Source organism: Microchirus variegatus (genome assembly GCF_963457635.1).
Source record: "Microchirus variegatus genome assembly, chromosome: 8".
In the NCBI taxonomy this organism is placed as follows: Eukaryota; Metazoa; Chordata; class Actinopteri; order Pleuronectiformes; family Soleidae; genus Microchirus; species Microchirus variegatus.
In genome coordinates, this window is record NC_139809.1 from 24,911,127 (window position 1) to 24,924,646 (window position 13,520).

At 40.5% G+C, this 13,520-nt stretch overlaps 1 protein-coding gene across 1 annotated transcript in view; it reads right to left on the bottom strand.

The window, feature by feature from the left end:
- The window catches only part of LOC310930307 (neural-cadherin-like), a gene marked incomplete at both ends in the record, with an annotated part of 101,715 nt that overhangs the window by 44,055 nt on the left and 44,140 nt on the right, over nt 1-13,520 (bottom strand). The window contains 5 exons of the mRNA XM_083893240.1: nt 1,668-1,840; nt 2,165-2,335; nt 2,805-2,973; nt 4,811-4,983; nt 6,542-6,684. Coding sequence (XP_083749366.1) covers nt 1,668-1,840; nt 2,165-2,335; nt 2,805-2,973; nt 4,811-4,983; nt 6,542-6,684 — 829 coding nt within the window. The remainder of the gene's footprint in view (nt 1-1,667; nt 1,841-2,164; nt 2,336-2,804; nt 2,974-4,810; nt 4,984-6,541; nt 6,685-13,520) is intronic.

Below are 13,520 nucleotides of genomic sequence, written 5' to 3' on the forward strand. Positions count from 1 at the left end.
TCCTCAGTTCTTGGTCACTTCAATCACAACTTAATTGTGATGACAAAATCAAAAAATGGGACAATGTCTCTGACCGGCTGAGACATTTATAATTTTTTATGTCATAATTTATAAAGTGCTTTTTATAATCTTGGCTTAAGCACACTCATTTTGGGGTAATTTAGATGAGGGCTTTGTTCAGCGGCTTTGTTCTGCAAGGTTTTCAGCTTTCCATTTTGCATGAGGTCCATGGCAAAGCTATCGCTGACTTCTAACACCAGTGGTAAAAAGTGTGCTAAATAATAGAGAGCTCTGTAGCACTGTGTCAGGCTTCTCGCCACTCTTATTTGTGAATAGGTGGAAAAATGGAAAGATGCAAATAGCCTGAGTGAAAATATACAACATTCAAAATGAGGGGAAAAAAAGGGGGGAGGGGATGTAACATCGCTGACACGGACAAGGTAATTCACTTCTGTCAGTTAGTTGAAAAACATCTAGTGAAGTGACGGTGTTATGAATGTACTTATATTGATAACAAACGCCTTTAAAAAAGAACTGCTTATTAACTTGATGGAAATGATGTCTAGCAGTTTCAGCATGGCTTCTTGGTTTCTTTTTTTTTTTTTTTGAGAATCTCTCAGCTTCAAGGCAGCCATGCTTTGTGAGCCTAATCACAAGCATAATCCTCAGGCCCCAAGATTTTGACATATCAAAGCGTATTTTAGGACAGACAGAGTCTTTGCTTTGTGTTAATTATATTCTTTACAAACCTGTACCATTAACTTGGATTCATTCTGCAAAGCTTTTTACTTCATTTTGAAATGTTAAATAACAGGAGGAGTGCCAGAGAGCAGATGATTTATTTGTTGTTGATGTTAATATTCTGCCTCTGTTTGGTCTCGTGCCACGAGATCTCACAAGATCAGAATGTGACGAGATCCGGAGCATTTTATCTTAAATAATTTTTTTCCTGTCTTATCTATCAACTCCAATCCTGTCGGAAGCAGTAATGTGTGTGAGAATTGCTTTGCAACTGCCAATAGCATGTATATCCCACAGGTGAAGAAGGTGTCTTTTGAAATGGTTGACTGTGAAGTTACTTACTCCCCTTACATTTGTAAATAACCTGTGTGGCATTGTCTGAAAAAACAATTGCTAGAAACTGTTAAAAATATAATGTCTGTCACAACCCCATCTAGTTAAATTGCTAAATGACCAGTTTGCGCACGAGAAATAACTTAATCACTGAAAACTTGACTATGACTGTGTTCTCAGTCATCGTCCGACCTGTTTGCAAACTGTCTTTTTATTTTTATTTTTACCAACACAATGTTGCTGTTGTCTCTGTCCGCCTTGACTTAAAATTAATCACTGTCTTTTGCTGGACAACACGAAATCTAAACACCACTATACTGAGAACACACAGTCATGCAGAGCTGATTCATTGGACACTTGTATTCTATTGTATGTGTTAATATTTAACCCCTAACCCAAGTTACACACTGCACTTGTCTAATATTTTGTTTATTCTGAAGTGTCTCTCCATCTTCTTCCTCTTCTTCCTCTACATTATACCCCAGAGTGGGAGCACTCTGAGGTGCATGGCTCATTCATTAATTTGTTGCCACAAGCCCACACACTCCCATGTGTGTTTGTGTGTAAAGCCAACTAATAACTGCTCCACTGACCTGTGATATGGGCTGGTTAACGTAGACCCATCCAGTGACCGGGTTGACTTCCAGGTACTCAGGCTGGTCCAGGGACATGGAGTAAGTGATGGCTGCATTGGTGCCAAAGTCATCATCATGAGCTGCAACACGGAGGAAACTGGTGCCGACCAAAGTGTCTTCTCTCAGAAAATCTACAGTGGGTGGAAATAAGTTATATGGGCTCAAAGAGTGATATTTTTTGAAGAGCGATGGAGTATGATGGATATTATAGACATTTTCTATAATGCATAAGTGATTTAGGTTTTCATCGCCAGGGACACCAAGGTATTTATGCAATTTTATAAAGTAGGGCAATGGATGTTTTTATATATTTTTTATTTATTTTTTTAATAGCATATAGCCATCCACATCTTCATCTCACCCTATTTGCTTCAGCACTTTTAAGGCGATTTGTTATGGTCTGCTTCAGCGATTCACTGATATTTATATTTCATTTGGAAACCAGCAACACTTACACTCATAGCGCAAATTCTCAAACTTGGGGCTGTTATCATTCTGATCCAGTATTTGGATGGTGAGCTGACAGATGCCGATGAGCGGCTCCTCTGCCCAATCAGTGGCCGTTACTGTAATTGCATACTCTCTCTGCCGCTCCCTGTCGAACTGTCTGGCTGTCACAATCGTTCCTGTAAATGCAGAACAATAATCAGTCCCGTCCCAGATCCCCAGCAAAACACAAACGCATAAATACATATACACTCGTTCATCCATTCAGCAAATTTTCTTTTCACCCATCACCCATGTGTGCATCCGTTCATCCACCAATCTGCATAACCAACCATTCTTCTATCTACACATCAAGTCATTCCCACATCTGTATTTGCCATTTAATTCATGCAGAATACGAGCCACACAAAGCTTGGCCAGATTAAACGAAATGAGGATCAAGAGAGTTTGTTGCCTTTGACTCGCATTCTTAAAGATAGAAATGTGAATTATGTTAACGTCTCTGCTCCTCCTGCATCACGGTTCAACTGCAATGACCATTAGAAATGTCATTTACAGCGAGAATGCAGAACTGTCTCTCTCTATAGACTCTGCGCTCTATGTCTAATTGAGACCTATTTTAACTCAGACAATCTGTGGCCACGCTACCTGTGTCTGGATGAATTCTGAAGGCAGGCATGGCGCTGTCTCTGTGCATTAAGCCATATTTGACTTTTCCATTTGCTCCCTCATCTGCATCCACAGCATGCACTTGCAACACAAAAGTCCCCGTCGGCTGGTTCTCCAGCACTGAAGCCTGCTCGCGATATTGCTGGCACTGAGATAGAGAGCAGGAGGAGAAGAGAAAGGAAAGACACAAACATAAAGGACATTTTTCATATATGGGGATATAGTGTCAGAATATGTTCTGTTATTGAAAATATCGGGTAAAAAAGACAATAAAGGCCTTGAGGTCAGTACACACGTGTGCATTAAACACAGTTAAGACCTTGTAGCTACAGAGTACATCTAAGGTAATAAAAGACCTGAGCTGATTTTTTATTTTTTTTTAAAGGCAGCAACGAACAGCTTAGCCCAGAATTCAATCCATTCCCCCTAATGAAAATATGCCCCAGATAAAGAGCTGCTCTCTGGAGTCCTTGCTTTTTTTTTAAATCAGATATAAATGCAAGATACTCTTTCAACTGAATGACCATGAAAAAAAAAAGGCAAACAATAGCCAAGGAGGGGTGAGAGTGATGCGGAAAAAAAAATAGATCAAAGGATGAGCGAAAGAAAAAAAATAATTTGACGGTTCATGGGATGTAAAGCCACAAACAGTATGACGTTTGTAGCTCTTTGAGTAAATATTATATTTGCCTGGAATGGTTCTGAGGCATAATTTATTATTAAAACACATCAAGTTGCCAACATTTTCAGTCCAGACGAAAAACCTCAGGAACTTGTCTTCTGCTGAAGTTCAAGTCAATCCTCATTAAGTAGGAAGTTAATTAAACAGGTATGGTATATTGTGATGATGTTGCAATTTTTTTTTTTTTTTTCATAAATTAATTGAAATCCCAATAGAGCGCCTAAAGATAGAGTGGGTGTGCAGGCTAATCAGAACTCATGGGAAAACAGAGTGGAGAGAAACACAGGCCAGGAAAATGAGAATGCCGAGGCTGAGGAGTTGGAAGAGGGAAGAGGGAGGAATAGCTGAAATGCTCTTGGAGCAGGAGACAGGCATTCTTTGATTTGAAAACATAGGGACACAGCTACACTGGCTCTATGCAAAGGTAACAAAACCTGTCAGCCGCTTTTTTCAGATTCTCTGGTGTGGCAACTTGTCCTTGCGACAATATAGTGCATATTTTGTTAGTTTGAACAAAGGAAGGCCCAGCTGTCAGTGGTGCTCATAGTCCTTCAGCTAGACTGACTGACATAACAGGGTATCAATCTCGTGATGTAACTCTTTGCAAGAAGGCAAACGATTGTATTAAAAAAAAAAAACTAATTCCTTGAATTTGAATTAAAACTTTTTTTTTTTTCCAATCTGTGCCTCATTCTGAAAATAGTTCGCCATGTGGAACTATGTGTCACGGCTTTTCGATAAATGTTTGAACTTTAATGCTAAAGTTTGAACTCAAAACATGTTCAAGTTCTTAGAAATACAGCCCCTGAGGTGCGCAGACCATCTGTAGTGATTGCGTGGTCCAACAGAGGGCGCTGTGACACACAGCTTGGACTTATAAAAATAAGACGGGGATGATATTTTGCAGCAATGACACGAGCAAGATAAACTGTCCTCCTGAGTGGACAATCATTGAACAAAAGCAAGAGTGGCATGTAATGATATTTCAGGTTCCACCCAAAGTAACAAACATTTCTGCAGACTTACCAAGTTAGCTGTTAGCTCCACCCAAGGTTCAACCTCACATGACTAATAGTAAGTGTAATAAATAATGTTATGTTTGCGTGTGTGCAAGCAGGAGGGATATCTAAAAATCTTCAAAGGAATAACATGTTATATAATATGAGGACACCCTTAGTTGTTAAGTGACTTCAATTTTTCAATTGCCCAGATGGAGACAAAAAAACTGGGAGTCATCCAAGGGATACGCCGTAAGATGCGAGCTAACTATAGAACCACTTTTCCCTGAAAAAAAGATCCTCACCTCTTCAAATACAGGTTTGTTGTTGTTGACATCATCGACCCCGACAATTACCCGAGCGGTGGATGAGAGAGGGTGCGGCCCACCCGAAACATTGTCATCTGTGGCCGTTACATTCAGAACATATTCCAGCCCTTGAAGCATGGGTAGAGGAGTGGAGCGGAGACGAATCAGCCCTACAAAAGAACACCATTAAATCCATTAAATTACACATTATAAAACATTGTCAGTCATAACAGAGCGAGTACAACCATTCCATTAGTCATTACACAGGACGCTGTTGCCACTGTGGCCTTGAATGGAAAGGGCTGTGCTATCAATAAAAACACCAGTTAGTGTACACTGCTTGTTGTTCTTGGAATTGCTGTTGTTTTTGAAATCGGTAAAGAGATAGCAAGTGGTGGAAATTCACCTCAAAGGCCACCGAATGGTAAAAAAAAAAAAAAATCTCATATACAGACAAAATCCAAAAACCAATTTCACAGTGGTGACTCTGTCACATTTCTAATCTAATAATTGCACGCTCTCCCCTAAAGATGCTCATCCAACTCGAGCACTTGAACAAAAACATAAACTAGTAAGTGACTCAGGTTAGAAGTTAACATGGCTCAGCAGATGCCTATTAGCTGTTCCTCTCTCCCCCCTTTGTCTGCTTTCATGTAACAGTCGAGATAAAACGTCGGATAAAAAGATGCAGCATCTGAGTCAACATCTTTCTCGTCAACAGTAATACAAAAAAAAAAACATCAGAGGTTGCAGGACGAGCAGGCAGCCTGTGATGTGGGGGGAAACTCATTGAAGTGAGAGCATGGGGAGGTTTTTTTTTCATTCTCTCACTGTGTTTCTATTCATCTCCTCCAATGCTCTTGATTAAAGAAAACACAGCATGCTGATACACACAGATGTGAGCGCCTGACTTCCCTCTCCCAATTTACTTGTGAGCCTGGCTGCCCACAGAAGAAGGGTCTTCGCTCCTAATGACAACGCGTGACACTGACAAAACTGCATCACTACATTAAAATAAGTGAACTGTGGGATGTACATGGTAATTCTCCCAGCTAAAATGTCAGCCTTGTTTACAAATACAACATGAGCTCCAGCAGCTATTCAATGAGCCAGCACTCTTTGGACAGTCAGTAAGTGGGAAGCTGTATATTGGTTTTCCTGCACCCACAGGATGTCAGCCTTTGCATTTTCTTGCAGCAAGGAAACACTAGAAATTGGTAGAAAGGAAAATAAAAAGACGACACAAAAGAAAGGGAGGCGGAATGCAGCCTGGAGATTGTGAGCTATGATAGAGCAGTTGTTGTGAAATTGAATTGAAAGGGCTGGGTGACAAATGTCACAGCAATTGCCACTGGTTTCGGATCAAAGGGTGAATAAAAAAGATAAACTGTGCAGTCCTAAATTGTGGAAAAGCACAGTAACGTGAGGAACATTCATCTCTGTATCCACAGAACCAAGAACCGAAGGGTGGAATTCTCCAAAAGAATACCATTGTTTATATTTATGACCCCAATAATAGAAAAAAGCATCACACGCATTGAAATTACAGATTTTAATATCAGCTCTCAATATCTTTTCATATTGGCTCGGAAAGTAGCCGGCGTTTATTGCACACCACTGTACTCGGAATGTATTAGAGAAAATTGAATGTGTAATTTGACGGAAAGCCTGTCAATTAGAGCCAATGCTGCAAATGCAAAGCCTGGCTGGAAAATGAAGACATATCACCTTTCTGGCTGTCAATGATGAAGTTTCCGTCCTCGTTGCCTGCTGTTATGGAGTAGATTATACCATCACCATCTGGGTCTTTGGCCAACACAGTGGCAACGAGGGTGTTGGGGCCGGCATCCTCAGAAACAAAAGTTCGATATCTGTAAAGAAGAGCTCAGGTTTAACAAGTCAACGAGATTGAGTGCACACACATGGGCGTCACGCGTCTATGGCAGAAACAACACACACACACAGAGACAGGAGACATGCATCATTTACACAGTCTAAAGCATCAGAAGGCTTATGGTTGTTGCTTTGGCGTGTCACTATGATTTAACCTGTCCTCTTAGCTGGCAAGACCAGAGACAAATGATAATGTCTACTGGGATGTTGGAGTCATGTAACAAATGGTGCATCCACACATCCAGCCCACTGTGGGCCATTTGATCCAGTGCCTTTTAAAATGTCAACAGTGATTTGCTCGCTCTGTGCCATGGGCAGCAGGATGCCCATCGAGACACAGGAGACTGATTTACCACGGTGGTGCAGAGCACAACTGGGCGGAGATGAACTACAGGATTTGAAAGATGTGGAGATGAAGAAAAATGAAGAACAAAGTGAAAAGGGGAGCAAAAGAAGAAGCAGGTGACAAGAAGAAAGACTGTCACCGAAGTGACAGGTTAGGTGATTATGTGGGAGTTGGAGAGAGTGCAGCTAAATATAAGAGGGAGGTTGTGTTGTTAAAGAGTTTAAGTTGATTCGTCAGCAGAACTCATCCCCGGTGAGTTTTTACTGCTGTATCGCCTGCTAACATGCGTGCATGTGTAAGTATGCGTTATCTGTGGGATGGGGGAGTGAGGGAAGGGTGGGGTTAAGGATCAGTGTCTGCAGTGTGAAGTCAGAGGTGATTGATGGTTTACAGAAGAACGCTGATGGGTGATTCATCTCCGCCAGCCGCAGCAGTCTCTGTGGCAACATGAGTGACCTGCAATCTGTCACCGGGTTCTGAGGCCACCTCTCCGCAGCTCATATGGTATACACTCCCTCTGCTTTTCTTCCTGAAGCATCTCCGTGCTTCTCACTGAACTGTGAAGTTAGACTCAGAGTTAGTCGTCCTGCTTGTCTAACTGTCTGTCTCTCTTCCGGGAGCCTCATTTATAACCATTGCTTATATGCACAAAATGGAGCCTGAAAAGTGCATACACCACTTCTCAAAAGTTGGCATTAACAAGGATAAACTGGAACTGTGTGCACCTGTGTCAACTCTGATCAATGCATACAAACATTATTTAGACAGGGGAAACCAGATTATAGATCTAGTGAATCATATGATGCTGAAACAAGTTGTTTTATTTGTGTTCAACTGTAAAATGTGTGGAAGCAAATGACGTTAATTTAATGATCATCTCACGCACTGACCATCGGGTTAGTTTTCCTAAGGTTTGTGTGTAAAATTGCTGCATGGTGAGAACATGATGCTGTCATGTGCACTCAAAATAAACTGTTTTCACCTGACAAACTTGTATTTCCACACAATATGTGGCGCTGCTGAATGTCGCATTTAATTAGTCGCGGTGTGAAGTAATTAGTCGTAATGCTGGAAACACAACTACTCGACTGGGACAAAATGCTTTTGTCATGAATCAATTGTATCACAATAATTGCATTGCCAATTCAATTTGTGATTCTCCAAGTATTATGATTTGATTGTATGGATTGGTTGTATTTAGCTGCCCCTGCTAACAATAAAAGTGGAGAAGAAACTTTTTTATTTTTTTTTTTAGCTTCGCCTCAGTGTTCACTGTAAGAAAATAAAGTGCTTGGCCAAAATAATTAGAGCCTCTCAAAACAGGACAAGGCACAAATGTGAGCCTTAATAAACAAATGAAACTGAAAAATACCTTTTTCAAAAACCTGGATTGCAGATAACACTGACACTTCTGAAACATTTTAAGCTAAATTGCCAACTGCAACTTTTAGTTGTTTCTGTTTATCAGCTAGAAATATCACGATTCTTTGGGGGAGAAAACGTTTTTTTTCTCAAATCGTCTAAAACTAGGCACCATTAGAAGACTATAATATTTGATTGACAAAACCAACCACAATTCACCACTGGCATAAAATGTTCACCTTTCTGCTTTAAGCGCCTTTTTAACGCTCCCATAGACTGGAAGTTCCAATTAACGCTGTTTTTGTGGTGTGTATCTGCGCCATCACCTCGTTTATGAAGCCCTAAAGTTTCAAAACAAACAGTTCAGCCACTGCTGAGAACGCTGGGATTGATTGTATTAGGCTCTGCAAGCGCTCTGAAAAAGCCTGGAATCAAGTAAGGATCACTTCTCCTGAACAGCAGATCCTCCTGCTCCAGGCACTTGTCCGGTTGCGTACATTGAATCGCAGAAGAAGAAAACCGTCCGTTGTGGAGGTGTTGCACTTGCGACAGTGTCTTCAGACTCTGGATCAAAGGCATAAAAAGACTTACGGCGGGCAGTCGTGACAATGCAATTTTTAAACATTGTTAAAGCAATGTTTTGATAATGAGTAGCAGTGCATCCACCGTCCCAGAGGGGGAGCTGCACTTCTGAGAGCTGACGTGCTGATTACATCACTTCCAGGTACCTGGCAAAAATACAGGCTATGTCCCAAATAGGAGACCGCGGTCGACGTCGGTCGCGGCCGATGTGGACCGCAGTCGCCGTGGACCGCAGCCGCCGGAGGACTCGGAAGTCAAACGCTGCGAAATGAGACGGTCTAGCCTACCTCTTCTTCTTCTACTTCTTCTTTACGGCAGGCGGTAGACGACGCTAACTGGTTAGCATGCCGTCGCTAAGCGGCAAGCCGTCACTAATTCTTCCCGATTCCCGAAGCTAGAGCTACTTTATTAGTATTAGTGTTCGTAAAATAGTCTACTTAATCTGCGCTAACTATCTTAAAGAACGATTCATTATTTCAAAATAATTCATTATTCTATCATTACAATCATTATTTAGTTGTAAATTAGTTATAGTAGTATAGTGTTTAGTCTGTTTTAGGTACGTTTACCATTCATTTTAATTTAGTTTAGTTTGGATGGAGCCTTTAGATTATTATAATAATAATAACAATATTAATATTACATATGAAGAACCTTTACCACAGATGCCGGCGTGTGATGTGTCTCAGGTTGAAAGACAAACATGAACAGGTAATATAAACATGGTTATGCTGTGAACTCCTATAGAAATCCTATAGACGCATAATAAATGTCACTTTGCAGCCATACAATCCTATCATAATTGTATACAGTATAATCTGATATGTCACTGTAAATTAAACCAGCCATATGTATATTAAGTACTTAAATCTGAGCCCAAACTAAAATTTACAGCAGTAAATTAAACAGTAATCTTAATCCAAGCTCATCAGATATAATACAATGTCACTGTATCAGGAGTCATTTTCCCTTGTAGAGCTTGTCATGTAGTACCTACTTCACAGAAACAGAAAGTAAACATAATCTTGTGTATATATCTATATATACATACACATGTGTATACACACATATATAGTTTAAGTCATCAGCTGAAAAACTTTATCTAAAAATCTAAGAAATGATTAAGCTGTTAAAGTAAAGTAGTAAGTAGTTTGTCTTCACTATTGTAGGATCAACATGTTTGTTCTCATGCTGGAAAGATTCTTCAGGCAGGACGACACATGGGCAGACTTCAGGCTGAGCAGAGAAGCCCTGGTTGTGCTTCTGGATCTTCTCAACCAAGACATTTATATTCTATTTAATGTAAATGTTGTTAATTTACACACACACACATATATATATATATACATATATATATATATATATATATGTATATATATATACACGTACACACACATACATATATAGCTTTTTATGTTAAAATAATAAAATCCAAGATACTATTTAACAGTGTATTTATTATCAAAAAATATAAACAAAAATATAATAAATATGAGGACACATCTTTGAAGGATAGGGAGGAGTCTCTCCATCCTCCTCTCATTTCTCTCCTCTCTTCCCTGAGGAGGTCAATAAGTTCACCGTCTCTGTCCCTCTTCCTCCTCTGAGGTTCTGGTCTGTTTGGGTCCTCCACATCATCATCATCATCATCCTCCTCCTCCTCCACCCAATCGTCCTCCTCTTCACCCACTGCTGCAACTTTGCCCTGGTCTGTCTGTCCTCATGGATGAGGTGCTGGGACAGAAGCACTCCATCCCTGAGGACATCGCAGGACAAAGTTGCAGCAGTGGGCTTCCCCATTCTGACACTTGCAATCCTGAAACAGGGGATTCATCAAGTCAACAAAAACAACAATGAAAGTACATTTCAAAAGTATATTATTAATGCCCAAGATAAACCAAATGTAATGTAAAACACCGAACAGACATCAAACTAATATATATACATACTACATACCGTATCCTTACTTAATATTTATTTTAAGTTGTCTTTTTAAGTTGTTTTTTTGGCCTGCAAGGGAGTTACATTTCCTGCAGGTCCATTCTTTGCAAAACAGTACTATTCAGAGACAAAAGACAACAAGGGAAGATGTAGTTTTAGCACGGGGGTTTAAATGACATGTTGCTGCCCCCACTCACAGTTAAAATGATCATTATAGGCATAATAACATTACGCTTCTCTTTTAGGAAAGACAACAACAACATTTATGTCTTTGCCAGAGTGAAGAGGTGAGCTCACCTCTGAGGAGAATACATCGAGCATCATTTTATTAGAAAATAAAATGATTAACGTATGTTTCTTACTTGCCACCAACTACAATCAGTGTGTGGTGTATGTTATGATATATGATATAAATGATATAAAACCACCACATATATGTTCATTAAAGTTTAAGTTAAAACAAAAGTTTGAAAGTACAACAGCGAACAGCAAATGCTGCGGTCAGTCTTGTGACTTGTGCTTATTAATTACATAAATAGCGGAACATTTAAAACAGAAGAAACGTTTAATTTGTTAAACGTTGTTTTGTTTATTTCATTCTGATTTGTAATACTTACGTATGAAAACGAACTTGTTTCTCCCACAACACATCCGCCATGTTGGATTGAAAAAGTTTTGCTGCTGGCGCGCAAAGAATTGTGGGATATGGTCGGCGGCGAAGGATACCCCAGACCTATCCTTCAAAAACAAGCTAACGTCGGCCACATATCTCGGCCGCATACAGAGCAGTCGAGGTGGACCGGTTCATTCGGGACAGCCTACGGCGCTGCGCTGTGACGTAATGTGACAACATCCGGTCGACGAATCCACCCTTCCTCGGCTGCGGTCTCGCATTTGGGACATAGCTACAGTTGAGAAAGCTCTCGTTGGCTGGCCAATCACAACACAGTCTGTCTTTTGGGTGTGAGATTTCAGTCTGAAACAGCACGGCTGACGAGAGCTTCAGCGAGGAGATAGTCGAACTAGGAGGTTTTTGACCATAAAAACAAGTTAATGTATGTAAGTAGATCTCCATAACTCACATATATATGCGATAGGACCACTCTAAGGGAGCTTTAAAGCTCCAGTGCAGAACCTCTAGCACCCCCTGTGGACTTCTTGAGTTATTACCAAAGGTTATGGGTAAGTTCTGTGTTGTTTTTCTATCTTATGTCGTAGCGTTGTTTTTCCTGACTTTAGATTGGCAGATGAAGCAAGGTAGTTGTTTTACGGGAAGACTGAACATTGATGAGAAATTAAAATCGAAATCATGCTAAAATAAACAATTGTTCTGCTGAACAACAAAGTTCATTTTTAACTTTTCATGCATGCCTCTTGATGTTTCCAGCCATAGTACTGCTGTATGAAGCTGTCAAGATGTAAAATGCCTCACTCTGTCTGCCAATACAGACTCAAAAATGGGGAAAAAGGGAAAAAAGAAGAAGCTATCCTGAGGAGCAAAGAGAGCTGTGTGGAACTGAAAGGCTTAATGAGCTCAGCTTTAAGAATAAAACATTCCTGTTATTTCTACAGGTCAGGGATATCACAGTCGCAGAATCCTTGGATTGTTATTCCCTGTTTAGATATGGTAATTAGTGACTATTACAGATTCATCTGTACAGTTGTTGGCTCAATTATTTTTTTTAAAGAAAAATTCATATTTGTCCACAGAGACTGCTTGTGTATCGGCCCCAGAATTTTCCCTTCCACAGATTGTGATAAGATGACAGTGTCACACAGTGTTTTCTCTGAGTATAGAGACAGTCCTTGTGTCCAGCAGTGGTGGCTCAGTGTGTGTCCACTCCTGCACCAGCAGCAGCAGCAGTCCAACTCTAAAACTTATTTTTCCCCTCGACCTTTACATTGGCTCACTTTTTAAAATTTCAGTCACTGTCCTTTCTGTCACACTCCGTCTCTTAACCACAGCAATAACACGCTGTCACTCTGTGTGCTTTCATTCGCCTCATTCACAGTGCTTCTTCTTCTCGGTGTCGTGTAAAAACACTAATCAGCCGGAATTCATTCTGCATTCAGCAGCTGCTTTGCATTGCATTGTTTGAGGATGTTAAGGGTGGGATTTAAGGCTCTTCCACATGCAGTGCATACATTTAGAGTAGATTGTGAAGGGAGCATTGTATGCACATTTTAATAAATCTGATCATTTTTTGTCCCTTTCAGCTTTTGCGCATACATCCATGCACATTTATGCTTTTACTCTTTTATAAATGAGTCCCCTGTCCTGCTCTTCTTCTCTATTTGCATTTCCATAGGTTCTCTGCCTGTCGGCCCCTCTCTTCAATCACTTTGAGCATCTCTGCAGCTCATTCAGATGCGATGAGAGGACATGCCGGGCAATAATAATCTGTCCAAGTATCTCATTTAGTCTGACATTAGTCTGACACAATGTGCATCGGTCTACCTCGACATCTGTCTTTGTGTTTTTGGATGCTGTCCTCCTCTGCTCTCGAAGCCTTTATCTACATCTCAGTGAGCCGCGGTATGATGAAGCAGCCAACACGCCCTGCCTGGAAAAATGCCTGCATT